This window comes from Perca fluviatilis, chromosome 9, assembly GCF_010015445.1.
Source record: "Perca fluviatilis chromosome 9, GENO_Pfluv_1.0, whole genome shotgun sequence".
In the NCBI taxonomy this organism is placed as follows: Eukaryota; Metazoa; Chordata; class Actinopteri; order Perciformes; family Percidae; genus Perca; species Perca fluviatilis.
Genome location: NC_053120.1, coordinates 40,750,313 through 40,776,319, shown reverse-complemented (window position 1 = coordinate 40,776,319; position 26,007 = coordinate 40,750,313). Strand labels below are relative to the sequence as shown.

The 26,007-nt window shown below is 39.7% G+C and overlaps 1 protein-coding gene across 6 annotated transcripts in view; it reads left to right on the top strand.

The window, feature by feature from the left end:
- The window catches only part of tp63 (tumor protein p63), a 42,101-nt gene extending 19,374 nt beyond the window's left edge, over positions 1 to 22,727 (top strand). For 3 of the 6 annotated variants that reach the window (XM_039811812.1, XM_039811815.1, XM_039811816.1), the window contains 11 exons: positions 4,051 to 4,308; positions 13,493 to 13,679; positions 13,797 to 13,912; positions 14,890 to 14,999; positions 15,104 to 15,240; positions 15,464 to 15,546; positions 15,653 to 15,777; positions 19,476 to 19,621; positions 20,006 to 20,150; positions 21,159 to 21,252; positions 21,351 to 22,727. In XM_039811812.1, coding sequence (XP_039667746.1) covers positions 4,051 to 4,308; positions 13,493 to 13,679; positions 13,797 to 13,912; positions 14,890 to 14,999; positions 15,104 to 15,240; positions 15,464 to 15,546; positions 15,653 to 15,777; positions 19,476 to 19,621; positions 20,006 to 20,150; positions 21,159 to 21,252; positions 21,351 to 21,647 — 1,698 coding nt within the window. In that variant the 3' untranslated portion in view covers positions 21,648 to 22,727. The remainder of the gene's footprint in view (positions 1 to 4,050; positions 4,309 to 13,492; positions 13,680 to 13,796; positions 13,913 to 14,889; positions 15,000 to 15,103; positions 15,241 to 15,463; positions 15,547 to 15,652; positions 15,778 to 19,475; positions 19,622 to 20,005; positions 20,151 to 21,158; positions 21,253 to 21,350) is intronic. The other 3 variants (XM_039811813.1, XM_039811817.1, XM_039811818.1) reach the window with 2 other exon arrangements.
- The last annotated feature ends 3,280 nt before the right edge of the window (positions 22,728 to 26,007 follow it).

Sequence of the window (26,007 nt, the reverse complement as noted above, 5' to 3'; positions counted from 1 at the left end):
GTAGCAAGGAGAAAGATAGGCCCCGTCATTCTTAACCGTATCTTAGAATGCAACAACCAGGTTGTTTGTCAGTTAAATACACACTTTCAGTATCTCTTCTATGATAAGGCTCCCATCTTTCTTTGTCATTGCTTTAGTGAACTATTGTGTCGGGCTTCTTGTGTTTTTACCATCTAAATCCTGCACCCAAACAGCAGAGCAAGAGAGCGCTGATAGATTCTCAGATTGCAGGTTGCAGATAGCAGCTGTGTCAGGTCACTGTCTTTTAAGTTGTTGAGCAGGGGGTCTTTAAGTGGTGTCCAGCTCAATCCCTCCAGTGTGTGAGGTATCAGGTTCCTCTGTCCTCAGTCTCCAGGGAGCCGCTGCAGCCATTAAAATGTGGCTGGCAAGGTGCTGCTGTTGAGTCCACCATCGTAATTGCTTTAATGGTGTGTTGATGTAGATACAATCACCTACTCTGCCCACCCCAGCAGGTATAAGGTGTAGATAGACCCCCACCCAACCACACCTCAACCCCCAACCCTGTTGAGCCTTTAATGCCTCCCTCCTCTGTGGTCACTCATCCCAGTCCCCTCAATGCTCTTATATGCTGGCCCAAGGTACAGGGAGCGGGTCAGCAGAGAGCCTGGAATGGGAGCTATTCCCCCCTCAGGCCAAGTCTGCTGCTCTGGTTTCTGTCATCTATTGGTCGCCCAAGCTCTGGCTTTATCAGTGCTCAGACTTTGTGTGTGACCACCCAACAGTAGTAGCAGTAACATGGCCAACTTAAATGTAAAGCAAATTTACAATTTATACAACAGTGTGCCGTTCATGGTGTCGATCAGGACACTTATGGGCAGAGGGACTGGTAGATCACAGAATATATGATGCCCTGTGACACTGGTGGGGATAATAATCAAACTAACATATTAATCAGACACCAGTCATAACCACTGAACTGACACAGACCTTGCAGTCTATGTTTTAACAGCCCTCCACAAGCTGCAGAGATCATGGTTTACCTTTAGTCAACTATATTTTAAGAATATTTCTTGAGCCTACTATTCAGACATGTCCATAGTAAGACATGGTAGTTGCATTAATTAATTTGGCCATTGGTCTACCAATAACTATAACAACAACCAGGAATACCTTGAATACTTCAGTATGCCTTACTGAGTAAGTTGGCATTAGCAGTAACTTTTAAATGAGTGCTGCCATGTGTTTTTGAAATGTCTCTGATATGTGTCCTGGATCATTCAGATTCCTATGTTCTATAATCAACAAGCCATCACTCCTTTTCCCGTTGGCCTGAAATGCTTACCCCAGCATTTTTCTCAGACAAAGAAATGAGCTTGAAGGCCCCAAACAGACTGCACAACCTTTCAAAAACCTTATTAAAGGCTGTTGAGGATGTCAAGGCTGCTGATTTACAATGTTCCTGCTTAACAGCCTGACATCCCAAAGGCCTAAATACAGCGTCAGCTATAAACAAGGAATTTTTAAGAGCAGCTAAAGTGGTTATTAAATGGTTGCTGTATTATAGGGGAATCAGATCTGATGAAAGGAAATGTATAGAAGGCCTTAAACTCCCTCACACAACCGTTTTAAAGGCTGATATCCCACTTCCAGTCAATTAAACATTAAAACATGATGAGTTAGGTGTGACTCGACTGCTGGGCCTCACTATCCGGTCAATTATGGCTTTATCTTTTTTTCTCATCTTTGATCCTTGTATTCATTTAAACCACGAGAAGCATTGTCCAGGGCCCTGCATTTAATGTTAAGTATTCTATGTCAGGCATTCTGCTTTATGGCCCCGCTTTTATCTATGTTTGGTCTCCAGCATCAGTCTTTTCTTTAGAATAATAATTTGAGATTGATAATTGGTGCCTGTCACATTCCCCTTTGCAGATGCCTGCATCAGGTAACGGGGGAGGCTGTGTCATCTCTGAATGGCTGAGCGCCTCGGTGCAATTGCAGTAAATTGTGTCACATTTCAAAAGACTCACTCTGTTATCATGGTCATGATCACTGACTCCTCTCATACGGGAAAATATTGCCCAAACTGGAAATTGTGTTACCTTGTTCGTTCCCAAAACAGGGATTTTCCTGCTGTTAATTCACATAGGCAAAAATAAATAAATACAAATTCTTGAGTAACTGAAAAACTTATTTTTAGTCACACCAGTTTGAACCATTCACATTTCTTCTGCACATTGCCACTCTTCAGCCCAATGAGTTTAAACCTTTAAATGTGTGTGTAATTAGCCCATTGTAAGGTGTGTGTTTGGGGAAGACTGCCAAAGGCTGGAGGGTCTGTGTGTGTGTGTGTGTGTGTGTGTGTGTGTGTGTGTGTGTGTGTGTGTGTGTGTGTGTGTGTGTGTGTGTGTGTGTGTGTGTGTGTGTGTGTGTGTGTGTGTGTGTGTGTGTGTGTGTGTGTGTGTGTGTGTTCAGTCCATTCACAAAACACTTGTCTCCTAACACCTGCATGACCAGCATAATTGTTCTCCAGACAAGCTCTTCTAAGCCCTGGTGTCATTGTTTCCGGGGGGTTAAGCAGCCCTGCACCACACACACAGTGACCCTCATTCAAAAAGCTAGCTAGCTAGGTAGCCTGTGGCGCTGTTGCACAAGTATGCTGAGGTTGACTCGATTGACCTCTTTCAGGTGTGTCTGTCTGTGCCTGAGTGTGAGTGGATCTGTATCTAATAAAGTAGCAACATTGCTTCATACGTCACTGTCCTGATTAATAATTAAATAACCTACCTAGTCTGTGTTTTGTTGGTCATCTGGCACACCACTAACACCTGGCAGTGTGATGGGTGTGAGCCGGACAGCTGTGGTCAGCCGTGCTTGAAATAAACAAGAGGCCCTGGAGAGATTAATGGCTGTCTAAAGAGCAAGAGCCATGGCACCTCGTCCAGGAATGTGCCGTTTATAAATGGAAAGGAATGGGGTGAATGGCAAGCAGAGCAAGTAGGAAGGGGCTGGCTACGACCCAGGTGTATTCTCCATCCTGTTTAAAGGCAGATATTTTAATGCCTTTCCTCCCGTCTGAATAGTTGTGGCTGTGGAAAATGGAATGAGAAGGCGAGGTAGTGCAGTTTGTAGCACAACATTGATCTAAAAGCAAGGCTCAGCAGGTAATTTGAGTGTTTAAATTATAAAATCAGATTTAGTAGTTTTATAATATAGACGTATCCGAGGGCAGTGATTAACATGTTGTTAACATGTTGCTTAAGGAAGGAGCTAGACCATAGACACAACACAAGGAAAGATGGTTTATGTTACTCTGATATACCATGGAACTTTCCTCCTTTTCTTTTTTTTGGAAACAAGATCTCCACTTCCTGTAACATGCTGTTGTGTGTTGTGAGCCTTCACCACCTTCCGTCGTCACTTGACATGCAATTTTCTGTAAATAGTTTTATGTGTTCTTATAGTAAATTAATTCTAAATACATTTTCAGGGTCCATATTTTTTTAAATAAGTAAAAACCTTGAACATGCATTTTAAGGTCAATCATTATTTTACCTGAATCTATGTGGTATTATGTAGTAATTTACCAACTGTATCTTGGTGTCATTTGAAACTACGACACCACATACCAAAAGCTAATTCTAGCAAGATTTTGTCATGTTCTCAAATGTTTATGTAGATCAGTCTAACAGATGACAGACCAACCCTTGTAAGCATATAATGAGAATTAAAAAGTAAGTCCAGTGAGACCGGCCGTTCTGGGAACGGCCAGGATTGCGGGTGGATTACGTGTATATAGCATCGGCTTATACATTGTCCTACACTAGCGTCATAAAATCTTGTGTTATCTGTTTTTATATATTATATTGTTTTTAACTGCTCTTTGAATTGCCCTTTTGCTGAAATGTGCTATACAAATAAATTACATTAAAGTTTCACAAAACAATTTGCCTATTTACATGGTCAAGATTCATTGTTAACCTGTTTCCTTTCTGTCAGATTAAAGCACCTCAGAATTCTCCCATAATGACTGAAGACATTCCTCTGTTGTTGCTCCCCTATCCCCCATCCCCTCCATTTTGTCTCCAGTCACAGTATACAAACCTGGGACTGCTGAACAGCATGGATCAGAACATTCAGAACGGCGGGTCAACCTCCACCAGCCCCTACAACAACGACCACGCACAGAACAATGTGACAGCCCCATCACCCTACGCCCAGCCCAGCTCCACCTTTGATGCCCTTTCTCCCTCACCTGCCATCCCATCCAACACAGATTATGCCGGGACCCACACCTTTGATGTGTCTTTCCAGCAGTCTAGCACCGCAAAGTCTGCCACCTGGACGGTAAGATGCTTACTCATCAGATTAGTTTGTGCAGTTTGCTTTAGGGCTGCCCCCTCTTGGTCGATAAGTCGACTATTTGGACGTCTTGGTCTTAATCGACTATGATTTCTTGAGTCTTTTTCTATGTGATTTTATGCTGAATTACTTATTTCCAAGAAATTTATGAACACTGGTGATCTCTGGTAAACACAAGATGTAACGTGGTGCTTTTGCCTGATTCTTTGTGTAGAAAGTCAGTTTCACAGATCTGTTGATTAAATACACTTATCGATTAGTTGATAAAATCAAATCATATTTCTTTAGTCGAGGACAGCCCTATTTTGCTTAAAGTTAGTGTGATTCTAGCTCATTGTATTTATCTCCCTTCCTAGCTAGCCTTTGTAATGCTAGCATCTTTAATTCAGCTTCTGATTTAATAGAGGGTATTTTTCACTGATCTTCCTGAAAAGCTGAAACATGTTGCAGGGGTTTTCTGCACATGCTCTTACATAAATGGGTATTTACTACTGTACTGGATAGTAACTTCTTAAAGTACTAGATTTACATTTTGGGCAATCACTACTTCGCTTTCTTGTTAAGATTGAGATGATAAGATCAATGACCATTTAATATAAAACTACAGCCGGTAGCCAGTTAGCTAAGGGAAGCGTACAACTGGAAACAGGAGGAAACAGCCTGGCCTGGTGCTTTTCAAAGGTAAAAAAAACAAAAACAGATCTTATTAATTAACATCTATATCTTGTTTTTGTAAAAATGACTATTTCTTGCCCAGGAGCATGGAAGCCAGCGGAGACTTGTTTTTATACTTTGTTTTTTGTTGCCTTATATTGAATGTACAGACATAAGAGCAGTATTGATCTTCTCATCTAACTTTCAGCAAGATAGCAAATAAGCGTAAAATGTTTAATTATTCCTTTAACCAATATCAAAAAAGGAAACCGTTTTTACAACATATCCCATGAGTCAAACGTAGTAGTGTGGATGTAGCCTTTAGCGACACACTGTCACACTCCTATAGGACAATTTCACACAGTTCCAGGTAAGTTTCCAATCACAATATGCTGTGACCTAACCTCTGCTGTTGTACTGAGCAGTTCTGTGTTCTTTATTCTATAAATGTTTTTTTTACCAGGTAAAAAACCAAAAGGTTCTTTTTTACATAGTTTCATATAGTTTTTATGTGTCATATAAGCAGTCATATGCTTGTCATAATACATATGGACCCACAGAGACACTTTTATGCTCTAGCTGAATTCAGAACAGGTCATCATATGAGGCAGTGATTTGTCAGGTTGAAGAGATACTAACCCTGAACTCCTTATCTGACAATCTGTGCTCTAGGCAGATGTAGGTTGCACAACTACATCTGGCAAGGAAGAATGACACCTGAGAATGTATAGGTTCAAATCACGACTAAACCGCAGGCATTTCTTGCTAAGTCCCAGACATTACACTGCATTTGATGAAAAAGAAAGAAAGAAAAAAGAAAAGCTGATCTCACTATATTGGCTGTCACTGAAAGAGACCATTCACATTAACCAAAGTATTGTCTTAGGACTGGGCAATAATTCAATATTATATCTGGATATTTTCTTAAGTTGAATTTTCTTATTCGTAAAAAGATTTGAATATCGTAATAGCTGTTTTATTATTCAGGCCTTCCAGAAAAATGCGGAGTTTTTTTGTGATTGTTGCGGGCAAAATCCTTGATTATGCGGCACGTTTTCTTTAAAAAATGCGATGGAATGTGCGGGATATTTATGCAATTTTATGCGATAAAATTGCGGGAACTTGCAAAAACTGCGGTTTGATGAAAAAGAGGAAAAAAAGTGATTCCCCCAACACCCTGCTTTTTGATGATGTTCACGTCGCAGAATTACGTCACTTCATAACGTCACTTCATAACGTCACTTCATAACGTTCCCATGGCAACAGGGGAAAATGGCTGCTCTTGTGTGAAGTAAACGCAACATTTTTCAACTTTCTGCTAAGATATATGTGACTTTTTTGCAACGAAAATACAGGGATTATGAAATCATGCAAGCACCGCTTATTTTGCGCGGAAATCAGCAATTTATGCAGTGAAAGTATTTGAAAAAATGCGGCCCCCAAATAAATATGCGGACTTGCGACTGATTATGCATTGAATTATGCGATCGCATAATCCCGTTTTTCTGGAGGGACTGATTATTTGCCTTTTCCCACTTTGTATATCCACATACATGATTATTTATCAAAAATCTCAATGTGTAAATATTTTCTGAAAGCACCAATAGCCAACCCAACAATATCGCCGCAATATTGACATCGATGCATTTGGTCCGAAATATTGTGATATTTGATTTTGTCCAAATCGCCCAGCTCTAGTCTTGTGTAATCCTAGATAAAAAGGTAATGTGGATGGATGTTAAAAACTACTCATGATCATGTTACAAGGTTTCCCCCATAAAAGTTATTTAGCCAGGTGGCGACGAGGGCCCGGTTGGGGCCAGATACAGACTGATGGCAGCATTAATGTAGAGCCCAATAGTTTCTGTGATAACAGAATCACAGATTGAATTGCGAAATTGAGAATTTTAAAAAGCAATAAGACAGATTCCATGGCCGTACATTAAGTCAGTGCTAAAAGCTAAAAAAGTTTCAAACCGAGCAGCCCCAGCTAACTGCAGTTATAAAAAAAGTCTTAAAAATACATAAAAAAATAATTCCAACTGGTTTAGGCCTGGTGGGAGTGGCAACTTAGGCCAGGTGGGCCACCAAGCTTGCAATGCACTGTAGCCTGAAGATCTTTGCCTGAACCCGACGGGACCCGACAGTCGGGTATGGTCTTAATTTCTAAGGCTTGGTCCTTGTCTGGCTTAACTTTTAAGGCCCGATTACAGCTCCAATGCACTGGGTGAAACCTTGAATGTTCATGTCATGTTTAAACTTCAGTTTACTCTCACCTTGGGCTTAGTTCACTGGTACTTTGTTGATGACAGGTGAGCAGTTGGTCCAGGTGTGGTGATGCCGTGTGCAGCTAGATGTCACCATGCAATGCTCCGTAAACCTACAGAACCAGCTCCTCCTGCTCTGTCATTATGCATGACAGGGCTGAGGGACAGCTGTTGCATCAGAGCCCCACCTGCTCTGTTGTTTATGTGTCTGCTGTGCACTGCTGTGTGCAGACACTGTAACAGACCCACAAGTTCGGTGTATTAATGCACCCTGGCGGACAATCGTAGGTGACAGGGATGTCAACCTCAGACAAAGTTTTTTAATCGTACGTTTGAATGATGTGTTTTTGGAGGGACCCTGATTGATGATATTCACGTGATGTCACAGTTGCGTCACGTTCAGGGTTTCCCTACCTTTTATAAAGCTTAGGCGCAGCACCCAAGCCGTTTTTGGCATCGCCTAAGCTGAATTAATGTAAAATCAACTAACTAAATGACTCAGATCTACTGATTGTAGTTGGTCCACAGTGGACCTCTATAGTAAGCTTTGTCTTTAATTATCTGCTCTAGCTTTTCCAACATTTTAGACATGCAAGCATCCCTGTCAGATTTGTCCAACGGGACTGTTGAAAAACCTGCTGAGCTGAGTGTCTTCCAGTAAACGGGCTGAACTGAAGGGAGTGCTGGGCGATCTCACCTTATTCCTGGGCCACGCCGAGTGTGGGATTGTGACATTTACCCAATTCCCACACTGCCTCACTCATCCCTCTCATTTTCACAGTCCAAAAACAAAAGTGTTTGTCTGATGTGCAACTGTGAGGAGGTTGTGAGTGTGGTTTGTAAGAGGCACGCCCCATAGCCCGAGCCACACTGGTTTAGGACACATCCCCATTATAGATGCATGTAGTGCAACAGTCTGTGTCCCACAGTCACAACACATGATGCAAGACTGGATTGATTGGTCTGACTTAACGTGGCAAAGTAGTGGATTGTGTACTTATTATTACTGTACTGAGTAAGTGTATCTTTCCCTGACGCTTTGAATATATCTTTAAAGATGAAAAACAACAATGAGAGCTAAAAATATAGCAAATAAAATAAAAATAAGAGGAAATCTGTGATGAATAAAGTGGCACTTTCCTGACCTGCGTCCATCATTTATTTCAAATGTTATTTATTGAGCCAAAAAAGATTATACATATAGTATATTGTTGTGCCAATGCTCATTTCTATTCATATGAAAGAATTATTGAATGATAGAATATAACATGAATGTACATTCACAGATATAAAGCAGATGATATAAAAGAAATAGGATTGCATTTTGAGATTGGAACAGTATCAAAAATGCACAAATTTAAAAGAGAAAAAACATTTTAAAAATATATATTTTTTGAATAGTAATTGATTCCAACATTTATGACACCATTAACTAACCCATCAAGAGAGTTAATTGTCCACTGTTTTAATGGATGAGCTACATAAAGAGTCTCTTGGTGTTTCTTTACTGGTTTCTATTTTTCCGTTGTACCCCTAAAAACAATAAAACAACATATTAATACTGTCTCGGAGTTGTTTTCTCATTTAGTGCCATGTAGTGTCATTTAGACGCCTTACGTCACTTAATCCTACCAAATATATTTTGTCACAATTTTGCCTCACTGAACATTATTTTGTTGTGCTGCTGCTTATTTCCTATAATGGCTCACAGAGAGGTCATTTCCCCTGTGGTCTACAGTAGCCATTGACCTAATTCTAAAGAATTGTGATTATAGTGTTGGTTCCCATCACAATGAGGCTCCCTCCCCTGATCTGAGGAGCTTTTTTTCAAAGCTCCCATAATCTCAACCCAATAGCTCTACTGCTGGACTGATGGACGGATGGCAGAGAGCCACTGTAGATGTCACCGCCACAGCTTTGCTCGGTGCATAGATCTGCTAATGCCCCCTTTTGAAGGCCTGCGGGATCTTCCACACGACTTAGTGGACTGTGTACTGTGCTTTTTGATGACTGTTCTTATGGAGACACACCTAATCCCTAACCCACACCTTAACCTCTTCCTGTCTAGGCTGACTGTGTGACACACACATACACAGTAAGGTGCAGCACGTCAACATTTCCCAGAACTGCTCCCACACCGTTTTCTTGTTGGCACTCCTGCAGTCTCCATGGTGCTCTCTCTTCAATCATTTAGTTAGGGAAAAAAAACTTGGCCAGGTCAAATGAATACATGGGTTAGAGATGTTTTATCTTCTTTGCTTTACTAAATTAATGGAGTGTTGCTAATGAGGCAGCCATTGTTGGCTGCAGATGCAACTATTGTGAGGCTGAAGATTGGTTGTGTTTGCCATGTGTATTAACTGCCACCACATATAGTAGTCAAAGGAGAGGAATGTCATGGTTTGGGCTATCATTGGGACGCTGTAGAGCTCGAGGGATTACAGTAATGGATTGAGGGCCTGTAGGTAATACTTGTGTAAATACTGTGTGCCTCTCACCTGAACCCTGTGCTTTTGGAGTGGGCTCTGTCTTTTTGAGAGAGTTAAGCTTGATGGTTGCATCTCACATTGCGCCGGAGGAGAAGGAGGAGGAGAGAGAGCCCTTGAATGCTCAAAGAGAAGAGTGTTCTAGCGAAAGGCAGCAAGACACAGCTTGCCCCTTGAACATCTGCGGGCCCGTCCCACGCCTCACGAGATGGGGCTGAGACTTGTTTTTGTCAAGAAGCTTGTCACGACTCGCCCATCGCAGGGAGACAAGCCCTAAAATCTACAGATGGGAAAAGGTAGAGGGGAATTTTTTAAACAAGCAGAGTTGAAAAGGTTTTTTATGATATGGGCTATGCGATTTCTTCATAAATTGTTGTGGAAAAGCCCATTCTATTACAGTTTAGATTACAAGATTCTTTTTTACTCCGTGCAAACAACCCTGTACCGATACTGGCAGCATTGATTTACCTCAACAGAAAACAGGATCATGCTGTAGCTGTATAAATACAAAAAAAGGTAGTATTTCCTGGATCAAACCACAACTGAGTTTGTGGGAGCTCTGAAACACAAAAAAACATTGTATGATGACTGAACTTGAGAATAACACAAACACGCTGCCAGCTTTATTACTTCCTTGAAGGATAAGTAGATCAAACAGGTTTTAGAAATTATTTGAGTCATTAAAACAAGTTTTGTTTGAGTAGTGCAATGTTTGAAAAGAATGAAAGGAAAAACAAGATCTTTTTCTTCATATCTCTCTACTGGCTTTTATTTTCGGTTTCAAGCACAATGAACTTAGTTGTAGTTATAGTAATTTAGGCCGCTGGTTAGAAAAGGGTTCGATTGGCTAATCCCAAGTGACAGATGCATATTTTACTCTTTCAGCACTGACCACACAAACGTGATACCACATGTCAGTGTACAGGTTTGCCTTGAGACAGGTGTCATCACTCAGATTGTGTGGTCAAGATTGGTGCTGATGGCTAAAACATAATCTTTTTTTTGTAGACTGAGATATAGAGAAAGGTAGTTGTCCTGTATAAACTTTACATTTGACCCTGTATACATTTTCTTTGAAAAAGCAGGTGTTTTACTTCTGTTTCAGAGAAAAGAGGAGAGTAGAAAAAACTCCTTTGCATTATTGAGGAATTAAACAGGTTTGGGAGAAGCGTTGGGCATGACATGACATGTCAGGTATGAAGAAGACAAGACCCGAGGCGCCAAACAGCGCTTGTTTAAGGCCTGATGTTTGTCAGGACTTGACTTCTGCATGCGCCCGCAGCGCCTGTCAGGGAGAAAAGAACGCTACAGCTGTGGGCCTGCCTCAACCTGTGCTCCACGGGAAGTGTGTGTTTGTGTGTTCAAGAGTTGCATGTGTTAGAAAGTAATTGCACACATGCAGCAGTGTACAAGCATCAGAACAAATTGTATGTTGCATGCAGTTAGATTATTATAAAGAACATAGTTCCATTATTACACCAGCTCATTTTCTTTGTCCTGCAGAGCTGCACAACAGCGGAGTTGAGTAGGTTGTGTTTGTGAATGCAGCCACTTTAGGTCTTTCGTTGTTGTTTTTCGCCTCACTGCCACATCACGTGCCAGCTGAAAGCAATGTCTTGTGTGGTTCTTGCAAATATGTAGAAAACGTTTTCTTTCAAATGATTGTGATTAAGCAGCTCTGTATTGTGTGCCTGTGTGTTCCTTTGGCTGTGCAATTCACAATGTGACCAATGAAAGGCTCATAATTACATGTTAACACCTGAGCACCGCGCCCTGTGTGAGCCACTGAATCCCATCAGTCAACTGGCTGTCCTCCACCCCCGAAGACTGTTAGCTTTAGCAATCAGCAGCAGCTCCCCACTCTCACTGCTGAGCAAACACAGCACCGGCAGCGCATAGCTGTGTGCTCAAAGTTTGTACCTTCAGGGCTGGGATTGGTTCTCTCGTTTGTGTGGATGTGGGTGGGTGTGTGGGTGTACGTTTGAGAAAGTAGGATATGATCTAAACAAACTTCGCTTTTCTGCCTCTAACATCTCTGATTAGATCTTATTGCTTTGAGTTGTGTTGTTTTCGCCTTCAGGTACACAAATCCAGCACCCTGTAATTATTCCAAACGCTACGTAGTGACCCTTTACCCAGCACATCTCTCGTTCTCTTTGCCTCATGATCTCCTACTCACTCTTTCTCTTTTGCTCTTTCCCCTGTTCTCCACCTCATTTAGCTGATTGACAGAGGTGTACGGGGAGTATCAGGTTAGGAGCGAGGGGGCAACTGCAACCATTCATCTTAGGCTTTTCTCTCTCTTTCTTTTTCTTTTTTTTTTTTTTGAAAGCTGCTTTGATTTTAAGGAAGAATCACTTCAGTCATTGTGTTGACGTACATGTCCCAGAGCTTTCATTGTGCTCATCGTCAGTACATCATGTTAGCTAGATGTATTTAGGCACAAATGGCAAACACTTGCTACTGATTTTTATATTTCCTTACTGTCTGCTTTAATATTACCTTAACTTTCCAGCAGTGAATATTCGAAGCGTAATGTAGTGTTGTGTCCTGTGCATGTACAGTTTATAATGAGGTCACTTGAGGAAAGGAGCGTAGTGGAGAATTTGGGTTATTATTAACTTGCCTTTTATTAGTGGATCCGGTCTCTGGGTGAAATGCACAGCAGTAATGTGTTCGGCTTGCGAGCAAGAATCTGGGAAAGAGAGATGAGAAGGCACTGTTTTGGGTTTGTCCTGATGAAAGGAAAGGTTGTGCCTGGGGAGCAGAGTAGAAAATGTCCCTGCCAAGCTTGTGTAATATTTAAAGTCAGCACAGACAGGTACTGGGATGAGTGCCTTTTCTTTGGAACCAAACTTAATGGAGGTGGAATTTTATGTTGCATTGTTTTTCGAACACAGCCCCAAGCGGCTTTCACAATGTTCACTCAGAAATGAACCTGACGGGGAAAAAAAAATCCCCACCACCCCCACCCAATGTCTCCTGCACACAGAGGATTTAAGGCTCTGCTTACACAGCACTGATTTGAATGGTTTGTTTACACAGTTGGGTTCTGCCTATTAGTAACAATTCAGTCTTTCTGATGGCTTACTGGTTATCAATCCTAACAGTGCCAGGGATCAACGTGCATCCATTCTTCATGACTCCTGGCTTACAAACCTTGAATGTGAGCCAGTTTGTGTAAGAGACCATCACATTTTGGCACCAGTCATACATGGCTCTTTTGTAACTCCTGTAATACTACTTCATTCCTGTACTCAAAAGTAAAACAGAGTCATTTTCAACCGCACAAGGAAAACTGCACTCACACTTCAGAAGCCCTGTTCTGTGTGATGAGTAGCCATCAGATGCTTTAGCAGAATACTCCTCCCTTGAAGATGAAAGCCAGGCCTAGTTTAATTGCTGCTGGAGGGTCCATTTTATGGCTCTCCACGGAAGTCCCAGAGGCTCTCCGTGAGACATCCTTGAGGTTGCCCAATACACATTCGTTGCACCAAAACTCTTGTGCGAGTTTATTTAGGTAGGTCGTAATCACAGTCTTGTCTTTAACCCTTTTTGCTTCAGAGAAACCAGAAGTGCACAGTCCAGGCAACAGGTGTTGATCTGTGCTTTTTAAAATTTAGGCCGAATTTTTTGGAAGCTTCTATACAATTTGCTCATGAACTTTTCTGAGCAACTTTGGTATCTTTAATTTCTATAATTTAATTTGGCAATGCTTATGTAATCTTTTTTCTCTTTTGTCTTGTGATTTCTCTTTTCCAGTACTCGACAGACCTGAAGAAGTTATACTGCCAAATTGCCAAGACATGTCCCATTCAGATCAAAGTCCTGACCAACCCACCCCAGGGCGCAGTTATCAGAGCCATGCCTGTTTACAAGAAAGCCGAACATGTAACCGAGGTGGTGAAACGCTGCCCGAACCATGAGCTTAGCCGCGAGTTCAACGACGGTCAGTTCTGTTTTCTATTTATTTATTTTTTTAAACAAATCTTCGCTCATGTTTCACTTCAGTAAATAGTGTTTGCTGTCGACATTTAATGACACAACTTGTGTGTTCTGCTTCCAGGTCAGATAGCTCCTCCGAGCCACCTGATCCGTGTGGAGGGAAACAACCACGCCCAGTATGTGGAGGACTCCATCACTGGAAGACAGAGCGTATTAGTTCCTTACGAACCTCCCCAGGTGAGCTATCTATCATCGCCGAGCGAGGCTAGCTGAATGCCCCGTCAGCGACGCCTCACCACCTCCGCCTGACTCTGACAGATAGAGCAGTGACAGACTTCTCATGTCCTGCCTCTCAGTCCCCTGAAACCCCTCAGTAGGAACACTACTTCATCTCTATACAGGCCTCAGAAGGAAATAGTCCTGTTTGTCTGCATGTGGGGGTAACAGGTCACATGGAAAGTTATGATATGTAATTAAAAGCCACATTGCAGTGTCACATGTGGTTACAAATATGGTTTCATCATTTTAGCCAATAACTTTGACAGCTATCAGGAAGGATCGGGGCGGTGAATCTGTTTTTAAACTATCCAGTAACTGGGATGTTTAAATAATGTTGAAGTCATTAATTTAGTTTTTAAGGTAGGCTAAATATTGTGACGTTGTAATTGACTTTAAAAAAAACACTCCATTCACAAACACTTCACTCCACTCCAATCCATTTTACTTCTATGTTTTTTTGTGAATTGCATCAGCAAAATCTGGCTGGGGAAAATAAAGGTTAAAATCATGTCTTTTGATATTTTAAATATATGTGATTAAAGACCAGAAAAGTAGAAAGAGATACTAAAATTGTAACTTTAATGACTCTAACACTGCATTTACATACACTTAAATATGCATATTTAGGCATCTTTCTGCTGTAATCTGAGATAAAAACTAGTAGAGCTTTCAATTGTGCCTTTGCATCACTTGAATAAAATACATTATACACAAAATACCGCAGATTTGTTTCAAAAATATTATGTGGATGGGGAGAATTCTTATTCGTAGCCGCCTGCTTTTAAACGCAGGTTTTACAGGAGGCTGGTCATGGCTGTGCATGTAAATGCAGTCTTCAAAATCCTGTCTAAAAACCAGTTCTTTGTTTTTGTTTTTCCCATTTTTCATTTCACCCAGTGATGTCACTCACCATCAGTGTCGTTCTCCTTTCTCAGGTGGGGACAGAATTCACCACAATTTTGTACAACTTCATGTGCAACTCGAGCTGCGTGGGCGGAATGAACAGACGCCCAATTCTCATCATTGTCACTCTGGAAACCAGAGAGTAAGCGACACAATTATCCTCGTCCGCTGTGATTGCCTGTCATGCCTCCAGTTAAGCGGTGGATTGTGTCTTATGTGCTGTGTGTCCCCCCCGTCTTCTCCCAGTGGTCAGGTATTAGGCCGCCGGTGCTTCGAGGCCAGGATCTGCGCCTGCCCGGGCCGAGACCGGAAGGCAGACGAAGACAGCATCCGCAAGCAGCATGTAACGGACGGCACAAAGAGCAATGATGGTACGAAGCGCCGTAAGTAGGGCCGGGGCTGGTGGTGGTCTGTCGTGCTTTGGTCTGATCTGACATGCTGCCAGTGTCGAGGACCCTAACCGCTAACACTCCACACGTGACTGCTGCCAAACTCTCCACATTCTAACTCTTTCCTCTCTCACTTGTTTCCCCTCCTGCTCTGACTTAGGCTCACTATTTAAGCACTTGGCCAAAGATACTTAACACTTTACCCTCCTCTTTGCAGCCTTCCGCCAGGTTTCCCATGGCATACAGATGTCCACCATCAAGAAGAGAAGATCTACAGATGAGGAGGTTTTTTGTTTGCCTGTAAGTGTTACTTTTACTGTTTCAGGGAATTGCTTTGAAACATTGTTCTGAGTGTGTCCAAGCTGCTTACTGACCACCGCCTTTATTTCTCTTTTTTTTCTTACAGATCAAAGGCCGTGAAATTTATGAGATTTTGGTAAAAATCAAAGAGTCTCTGGAACTCATGCAGTTTCTGCCACAGCACACTATAGAGTCGTACAGGCAGCAGCAGCAGAATCTCCTTCAGAAACAGTGAGTACTTGTTCAGATTCATAATAAAGTCTTGCTCATTTGGTCTTAGGCACATTATGAAAGACATACCCACATTACTTGCAAGGTTTACCCTCGAATTCCTGTTATACTTGTGCTGTTTTTTTTAGCTATGCTCTCTTTATCTACTGTCACTGAACTGCTCATTTGCTTGCACAGAAGATTTGTTTTGGATAAAATAGTTTTTGTTTTAAATAGACTGCAGTGATTTAACTGACTAAACCTGACTGACTCGTTGCTGGAAAAGTGGATTGCACTGATAAAGGCTATGCATGAGATTTCTGGATTCTATTTATTGCTGCCACTGAAGCATCGCAGATAATAATTGCTCTAAAATGGGTTTTGTTCAGTGTTTCTCAGCTAAGAATGGACCTAGAGTTTTTTGCTCAATGCTGGCAACTTCGAGGGTGAGCCTTGCATCAAGTAGAGCTGCTTTTGTTTTCTCTTCTGCGCTCTCATGGGATGTGAGCCAAAGCTGATGAATCGTGACAAATGTACCTGGCTATGCTTTGTTAAGGAGAAGCTTCCAAAGATTGGCGGTAACGCCTTTGGGTGCTCTGCCAGGGTTTGCACAACAGCACCCTACAAAATCCGTGCCTTGGCCTCATCTGTTCACTCTGAGCATAATTAAAACTGTCTCAGACGCACATGTTCGCACACACTTTTCCTCGTCCACGCCCATTTCACTATAAGCTATGGAAAAGAGGAGATGGGTGTAAATGATAGTTTGACAGCCCGATGGTGATAATTATTGCTTACGTTATAGTTTCCCATTAAGAGACTGGCAGACAGCCTCACAGTGAGATAATGCTTGCATCTGCCGGTTTTTACTTTTGTTTGTTGCTGCCTACCTGTTGCTGTCATGTTGGTAAAGCCTATTAACAATCATTTAACAAACCGACATTTAACTAAATCCTGCATTTCAGGTTTTAGTGGGTTTGTTGATACGTTTAGATTCTAAATTCAAGATTTTTTAAAGCCTGAATATTAGAAAAGATTTGGTATATTTGCCCTTCTTTGTGTGGTTATCATGCATGTTTTTCTTAGTTTTCTTTGTATATTGTTACAATCCTCATGGCCAACATAGCTTGGTACTTATTTCTGTCATTTTCAACTCCTGCAATGTTTCCCTCACACCCTTTGAAATAAAAGGTTCTTTCAACAGCAATTGTGCCAGGTCTTTTTATTCCTCCACTGTGTTAACGCCAAATATTGCTGCACATAACAGTACTGACATGCTGTGATACATGTTTGTAGAGTGCCATCTTCTGGACAGACTAATTAGTGCAGGACATTGATGTGTTAAGTTACAGCTCTCTGTCACACAAACTTTGTGTAGTTCTGTGTGTGTATCTTTCTTCATCACTGTTTTTTTTTGTTTGTTTTTTTAATACCGGTCAGGGTTTCCCCCAGAACAGTTGTTGGCATAGGGCCCTACATTAAGTCAGTACTAAAAACTTACTGGAGATTTGAAAATATAACTATGTCTAAAGTTCCAACCGAGCTGCCCAACTATAACTGTAGTTTAAAAAACGTCTTAAAATACATTTTAAGTGGCTTAGGCCTAGTGGGGGGCAACTTAGGCCCGATGGGCCACCACCAGGCAGGGGGAATATACTGGGGGAAACCCTGCCATTTGTTGAGCTACTTTTCTGAACCTCTGGGCCTCTCTGGGGTCACTCCTCTCTCCTCCTCTGTCAGTGAGCACTTATTTCTGCTCTCTCTCTCTTTTTCTGGTTCCTCCCTGCAGTCTGATTAAAGCCCGTCTTGGTAGCCAGCTCATGGAACCGGCAGGAGAGCAGAGGTGGCGCTGCAGCTCCTCCTGAAACTCTGACCCACATTCCTCCTCCCTCCTCCTCCGAGTCACACGGACCGCCTCTCTGTCTCCTTTTCATCCACTTTTTTTCTGATCTCCTCCCTTTCTGCCTTCTGGGATTCTGCAAGGAGGATGTGACACTGAAACTTTCTGTTTTTTAAGATCTGCTGCAAGATCATGGAATATCTCTTTGTTATTTTATTCAGCCATTATGGGTTGGACATTGTCAGTGTGACATGTAGGTTGTAGCCCTACATGCTGGCCTTGCAAAGCCTTTGTTTATCCACTCTGGCCTACTGGCTCTCTACCAATCTGAAATCCATAGATTATAATTTGTAGACTGATTTGCATGCGTTCTTTTTGTCCATTGAAAAGTACATTTTGTAAGGTTGCCTATTATGATGACACCCTCACTTTGTTCAGGTCGTCCCTGTTTAGTTTTATGGCAGTGTCATGTATCTGTTGCATAGAGTCTGTTTGTGAAACGTTCGTCCCATTCAACCTTTTATGAAGGCTGAAGTTGGACAGGATCCAAGCTTAAACGGCTGTTTCTTTATCTTACTTGAGCTTATTTAAGTCAGTGTGTTTTTGACCTTGCATCGTCATGAGAGCTGGACTCACAAAATCTATCTCGTTGGGTTTTGGGTGGGGGGGAAGAGACTTTATTCTTGAGAGAACTTTTAGCTAATGCTGGTCATATTTTATAAAGTCACTGCAGGACAGTTTGCGCGTTTGTTTGATGTGCGCTCTGTGATGTACAGAACAGATGTGAACATTTGCATCTGTGACCATTCTGTTTGAAACAGATTGTTTTGTTATTTTATGTGGCTATTGCACTTTTGTCTGTCAGAACATAATAAATAGCTTTTTTTGTTGTTGCTTGAACTCTGTCCTTTTCTTTTACTGCTCTATTTCATGATAGAAATATGTGATCAGTATGAGGAGGAAACCTTCTCTAGGGGCCCAGAAAGTTAGTAATTTAGAAAAATGCTATTATCATAGTGCGTTCCATTCACCTCGGAAGCCAGAGCTGGGAATTACGTCACACCCGAGTTGACTGCGTTCCAATTACCAACTGCCAGGTTAGCCATTGTTAGCAATACTAGTTGATAACAGCGCATTTCACTGTATTTTGTGCTACAAACAGCGTAACATGTCCACAGATAGAAGTTGGACAGGACATTGTGTACAACTGATTTAGTGAGACATAAATAGGACAGTAGTGCTAATAAACGGTGTATTACTACAGTGGAGCAGCCATGTTAGATTTTGAGTTCGGGGTGCTGCTATGTTTCATGGCGAAACAAGAAAATTCAATGCCATGCCACGCCCACACCATTGGACATAACTGCAATAGCTTGCCAGGTTCGTAAGATTGTACTGACCAATTTTGAAGTCAATTGGGTTAAATCTGTAGGAGGAGTTTGTTAAATTACAATGCCTGTGAATGGTCCAAAATGTCCCAAAAATGTTCAATTCAAAATGGCAGACTTCCGGTTGGGTTTAGGGTATGGCTGCAAGAGGCTTTTTTGTAGATCTGGACATGATACATACCAAATTTGATACATCTAGGTTAAACGCACAGCAGGGGCTACTTCTTTGACCCTTAATAGTGGGCGCTATTGAGCCATTTGCAAGGTTTTCTGACTTCCCAACTCGGAAATCCAACTTCATTTGGGGGCGTGTTTCCGACTAAGGAATAAAAAATTCCAACTTCCTAATAACAAATGGAATGCGCTATCAGTTCCAGTTATGTTTACTTAGAATAAATGTAAAGAGCAAACTGCGCAGGCCTTTGTCATCCCGTGTGAGTGCTGCTGAGCGATGATTGTAACGGCATGTCGCCTTCTCTCTCCCGCCCCAGGACTTCGATGCAGTCTCAGCCCCCCTACGGCTCCTGCTCCCCAACTCACGGAAAAGTCAACAAGCTGCCCTCCGTCAGCCAGCTCATCAACCCCCAGCAGCGTAACACACTCACCCCATCCAGCATGGCTGGAGGCCTGACTGACAGTAAGTGTGCCCCTTTGTTTCTCTTCCTGTCTATCTCAGGCTATGCCCCCCACCACCCCCCCACTAGTCGCCCCGTCCCCCCTGGGCTTATTGTAAACTTAAAAAGACTGCATGTCCGGGCAGGCAGGAGGGGACCTGAACACCTCTCAGCCCCCCCTCCCCCAACCTCCCCGCCTGACAGAAAGCTTCCTCCTCAAAAAGAATGTGATCCCTGTGAGACTCTCCCGCAGGACCTGTTATGATGCATTATGTGTCATGTTGAGAGTAACCTCTGCATGTCTCCCCCCTCCATTCCCCCCATGTGTTTCATTTGACATTACGTAATCTCTCTAAATCCCAGAGCAGTAAAAGAAAGCTCACAGTAGCTCCTTTTTGTCTCTGCAGTGACTCCCATGATGGGTACTCACATCCCCATGAACGACATGAGTTCACTGAGCCCCACACACGCACTGCAGCCACAGCTACCCATGGTGCCTTCCTCCCACTGTACTCCCCCTCCTCCATACCCAATGGACAGCAGCATCTCCAGGTACCTCGTCATACCACAGTGGATACATCTACAGTTCACTTAGAAATGCATCATCATAACAACTTGGATTATATAGCACAAACAACATACATAGTGAGCCACAGTTTCACCAAGACCTAGTGTAGTGCAGTAAAATATGAGTAAGATTACACTAAAGTGCAATTTACTCTAACTAAAAGAATGATTGCAGTAAAAGCACAGAAGAAAATTAAAAAATAATGTTTTTAGGAGAGGCTTAAAGGGCTAGCCTTTCCAGAGTCAAAGAGCCCGGAGTGCAGAGGCCCCATCTCCTTTTGCCTCGACCTGGGAAATTAGTGTGAATTTTACCTTCAAATGTTGGAGAGAGAGAGAGAGAGAGAGAGAGAGAGTACTGTACGCACATCCAAGAAATCTCTCTTCAGCGGTCTTGTCTGCTGGACCAAACAGGAGCATTATTTGAATGGCACACTAATGGCTTGAAAATATCCTGTAAATTTAGAAACATTTGAAGGTATTTTATGCTTTCACAGTGTTTTTGTATTTGCTGTTGCTGTGCAATGTTTCCATCAATCAGATCTTCATCAGGCACAGAACAGCACATCACATTATAGGCTACTGCACATACAGTACCAGTCAAAGGTTTGGACACGCTTTCCCATTCACTTGAATGAGAAAGTGTGTCCAAACTTTTGACTGGTAATGAAAGCAACCATGCAGGCCTGGAATTGTACTTTGATTATTTGCCTCTATAATATACTTTGAATACATGTATTAATTTAGAATGTGGTTCTGCAAGCACCCATTTTAAGCTAAAAAAAAAGAAGAAGAAAAAAAGTAATTTCATTTGTCTATTTTTTGGTAAGCTTTCCAACATAACTTGAGTCTGAAACTTTGATAAAACCAGTAATGAAGCAGATCTTGCAAAGTAGAATTTGTTGATAAGTGCCACTACCCAGAGAACCTTTAAACAGTGAGCAACAGTTAGATTGTTCCACCTGTTAAAGCTCCTCTCGTCCCTTCCTCCCACAGCTTCCTTATACGGTTGGGCTGCGCAGGCTGCTTGGACTACTTCACAGCACAGGGCCTAACCAACATCTACCAGATTGAGAACTATAACATGGAGGTGAGCCCTTGCCTATCCAACACGAGTCATTTGATGGGTTAGAGAGAAGAGTGGCTCCACCTGCGAATACTAACGCTCCCCTGTGTAATGACCATTAGGACCTGTCCAGGATGAAGATCCCCGTTGAGTTCCAGCACATCATCTGGAAGGGCATCATGGAGCACCGACAGGCCATGGATTTTTCCCCACCTCCCCACATTGTGCGCACCACCAGCGGGGCCTCCACCGTCAGCATGGGCTCCTCCGAGGCCCGAGGCGAGCGCGTCATCGACGCCGTGCGTTTCACCCTGCGCCAGACCATCTCCTTCCCACCGCGCGACGAGTGGTCCGACTTCTCCTTCGACCTGGATTCTCGCCGCAACAAACAGCAGCGCATCAAGGAGGAGGGAGAGTAAGACGGCCTCCGTCTCACTCTCAATGTTCCCATTTCTCATTTCACGCCCACTGTTGGAACATTTCTTTTGAAAACATGGTATTAGTGCAAATACTGCTGAGAACAAAATTCATATTCAAATGGGAGTGCACTTATTTTCTGTATTGTTCTGGTTCTCGTTATCGCCGAGGAGAAATACACGGTGTTGAGCAAAGGTGCATTTTATTGTTTTCTAATTTCTTGAGAGCACTTAAGAAATGCTGAGGATTTCAAGTATGCTTTGAGTTTTTAAATGTTCATGATTCATTCCCATGTTAAAGCATGACTGGAAACAAAACTGGCATTAGGGCTTATTAGGGCTTCTACTTCTGCTATGGGCCATAGCAAAAGTGTATTTTAATATGTAATAGACTTTTACGTTTTCACCGTTATGGTTGTGCAAATTAGTCAAGTACACTGGTTTTCATTTGTGGCAGAAGTCAGCATTGATTGTATACATTTCAAACATTTCCTGTCAGAAGTATTATGTCAATTCATGGGCAATTTGTTTTTCTGCTGTACCTTCTATATTTACTTTTTTATGTCTATTGTGAGACCAATGCATCACCTTTTTGTGTCAGGTTGTGAAGTATGTGTTTAAGTGACAGATGGTCATTCATTTGATGTAGCCATATAGAGGCCTAATAGTAAAATACTATGACTGATGTTTTTTAATTCATGAACCATGTTTTGGTAAAAGGTTTATTTCATTTGATAACATGCCAAAACCTGATATAAATGTATATAAATTTGTATAGTTCTTTTTTGAAAGTCTCCCTAAAGAAAATGCATGATTTTCATCATGGAACAAAGTATACAGATGTGAATATTGCCTGGTAGCCTTACCAGTAAGAACAATGTTTGTATTAATTCAAAGAAGTGCATACAGTATGTGCGTACTACACTAGCCCAATGTTTAACTTTGTCTCAAGTAGCCAGCATTATCAGAAAGCAGAGACTATCTGCATTTTCATATTTTTGTACAATGTCTTGTAAATAAGTTGCAATATACCAAGGGTATTTTGATATAAATCTGAAATAAATATCCATACTTGCTGTAATACTCTCGTGTTAAATTATTTTATGGATGACTTCATTGAATGATTTCTCATCACATTTCATGTCGGGATAAAGTCATAAAAAGTCATTGTATAGTATATCGACAAAAGTCATAGTATATTATGTCAAAAACGTAATAAAAAGTCATAGTATAATGTCAATAAGTCATACTATAGTATGTCAAAGAAAGTCATAAAAAGTCATAGTATAGTATGTTGAAAAAAGTGATAAAAGTCATAGTATAGTATGTCGAAAAAAAGTCATAAAAAAATTCACAGTATAGTATGTCGAAAAGTCATAATATAGTATGTTGAAAAAAGTGATAAAAAGGCATAGTATAGTATGTCAACAAAAGTCATAAGAAGCCATAGTTTAATATGTAAAAAATTTCATAAAAAGTCATAGTATAGTGTGTCGAAAAAAGTGATAAAAAAGTCATAGTCACAAGAAGTCATAGTGCAATATATAAAAAGTAGTAGAAACATAGTACAGTATATCGAAAAAAGTGAAAAAAAGTTATAGTATAGTATGTTGAAAAAGTAATAAAAGTAATAGTATAGTATAGTATGTTGAAAACAGTGATTAAAAAAGTCATAGTATAGTATGTTGAAAGATTTTATGAAAAGTCATAGTATAGTATGTCGAAAAAATCTATGAAAAGTCATAGTATAGTATGTCGAAAAAGGCGATAAAAAAGTCATAGTATAGTATGTTGAAAAATGTTATGAAAAGTCATAGTATAGTATGTCGAAAAAGGCGATAAAAAAGTTATAGTATAGGATGTTGAAAAAAGTAATAGTATAGTATGTCAAAACATTTATGAAAAGTCATAGTATAGTATGTTGAAAAAAGTGATAAAAAAGTCATGTTATAGTATGTCAAAACATTTATGAAAAGTCAAAGTATAGTATGTCGAAAAAAGTCATGAAAATGTCATAGTATAGTATTGCGAAAAAAAGTAATAAAGGTAATAGTATAGTATGTTGAAAAGAGTGATAAAAAAGTCATAGTATAATATGTCGAAAAACACGATAAAAAAGTCATAGTATAGTATGTCGAAAAAAATTATGAAAAGTCATAGTATAGTATGTCGAAAAAGGCGATAAAAAAGTCATAGTATAGGATGTTGAAAAAAGTAATAGTATAGTATGTCAAAACATTTATGAAAAGTAATAGTATTGTATGTCAAAAAAAGTCATGAAAGTAATAGTATTGTATGTTTAAAAAGTAATAAAAGTATTAGTATAGTATGTTGAAAAAAGTCATAAAAAAAGTCAGTATAATATGTTGAAAAAATTTATGAAAAGTCATAGCATATTATGTCGAAAAACGTGATAAAAAGGTCATAGTATAGTATGTCAAAAAAAGTCACAAGAAGCCATATTGTAATATATAAAAAGTCATAGTATAGCATGTCGAAAAAAGTGATAAAAAAGTCATAGTACAGTATGTCGAAAAAAGTGAAAAAAAGTAATAGTATAGTATGTTGAAAAAGTAATAAAAGTAATAGTATAGTATGTTGAAAACAGTGATTAAAAAAGTCATAGTATAGTATGTCGAAAGAATTTATGAAAAGTCATAGTATAGTATGTCGAAAAAGGCGATTAAAAAGTCATAGTATAGGATGTTGAAAAAAGTAATAGTATAGTATGTCAAAACATTTATGAAACGTCATAGTATAGTATGTCGAAATAAGTCATGAAAGTAATAGTATAGTATGTTTAAAAAGTAATAAAAGTAATAGTATAGTATGTTGAAAAAAGTGATAAAAAAAAGTCATAGTATAATATGTTGAAAAAATTTATGAAAAGTCATAGTGTATTATGTCGAAAAACGTGATAAAAAAGTCATATTATAGTATGTTGAAAAAAGTGATAAAAATGTCATAGTATAGTATGTCGAAAAAAGTCATAGTATAGTATGTCGAAAAAATTTATGAAAAGTCATAGTATAGTATGTCGAAAAAGTCATAAAAGTAATAGTATACTATGTCAAAAAGTTATAAAAGTCATAGTATAGTATGTTGAAAAAGTAATAAAAGTTATAGTATAGTATGTTGAAAAAGTAATAAAAGTCATAGTATAGTATGTCGAAAAAAGTCATAGTACAGTATGTCGAAAAAATTTATGAAAAGTCAAAGTATAGATGTTGAAAAAAGTGATGAAAATGTCATAGTATAGTATTGCGAAAAAAAGTAATAAAGGTAATAGTATAGTATGTTGAAAAGAGTGATAAAAAAGTCATAGTATAATATGTCGAAAAACACGATAAAAAAGTCATATTATAGTATGTTGAAAAAAGTGATGAAAATGTCATAGTATAGTATGTCGAAAAAAGTCATAGTATAGTATGTCGAAAAAATTTATGAAAAGTCATAGTATAGTATGTCGAAAAAGGCGATAAAAAAGTCATAGTATAGGATGTTGAAAAAAGTAATAGTATAGTATGTCAAAACATTTATGAAAAGTAATAGTATAGTATGTCAAAACATTTATGAAAAGTAATAGTATAGTATGTTGAAAAAAGTGATAAAAAAGTAATAGTATAGTATGTCGAAAAAAGTCATGAAAGTAATAGTATAGTAGGTTTAAAAAGTAATAAAAGTAATAGTATAGTATGTCGAAAAAAGTGATAAAAAAGTCATAGTACAGTATGTCCAAAAATTTCATAGTATAGTATGTCGAAAAAAGTGTAAAAAAAAGTAATAGTATAGTATGTTGAAAAAGTAATAAAAGTAATAGTATAGTATGTTGAAAACAGTGATTAAAAAAGTCATAGTATAGTATGTTGAAAAATTTTATGAAAAGTCATAGTATAGTATGTCGAAAAAATGTATGAAAAGTCATAGTATAGTATGTCGAAAAATTTTATGAAAAGTCATAGTATAGTATGTCGAAAAAATTTATGAAAAGTCATAGCATAGTATGTTGAAAAATTTTATGAAAAGTCATAGTATAGTATGTCGAAAAAATTTATGAAAAGTCATAGTATAGTATGTCGAAAAAATTTATGAAAAGTCATAGTATAGTATGTCGAAAAAATTTATGAAAAGTCATAGTATAGTATGTCGAAAAAGGCGATAAAAAGTCATAGTATAGGATATTGAAAAAAGTAATAGTATAGTATGTCAAAACATTTATGAAAAGTCATAGTATAAGATGTTGAAAAAAGTGATAAAAAGTAATAGTATAGTATGTTTAAAAAGTAATAAAAGTAATAGTATAGTATGTTGAAAAAAGTGATAAAAAAGTCATATTATAGTATGTTGAAAAAAGTGATAAAAA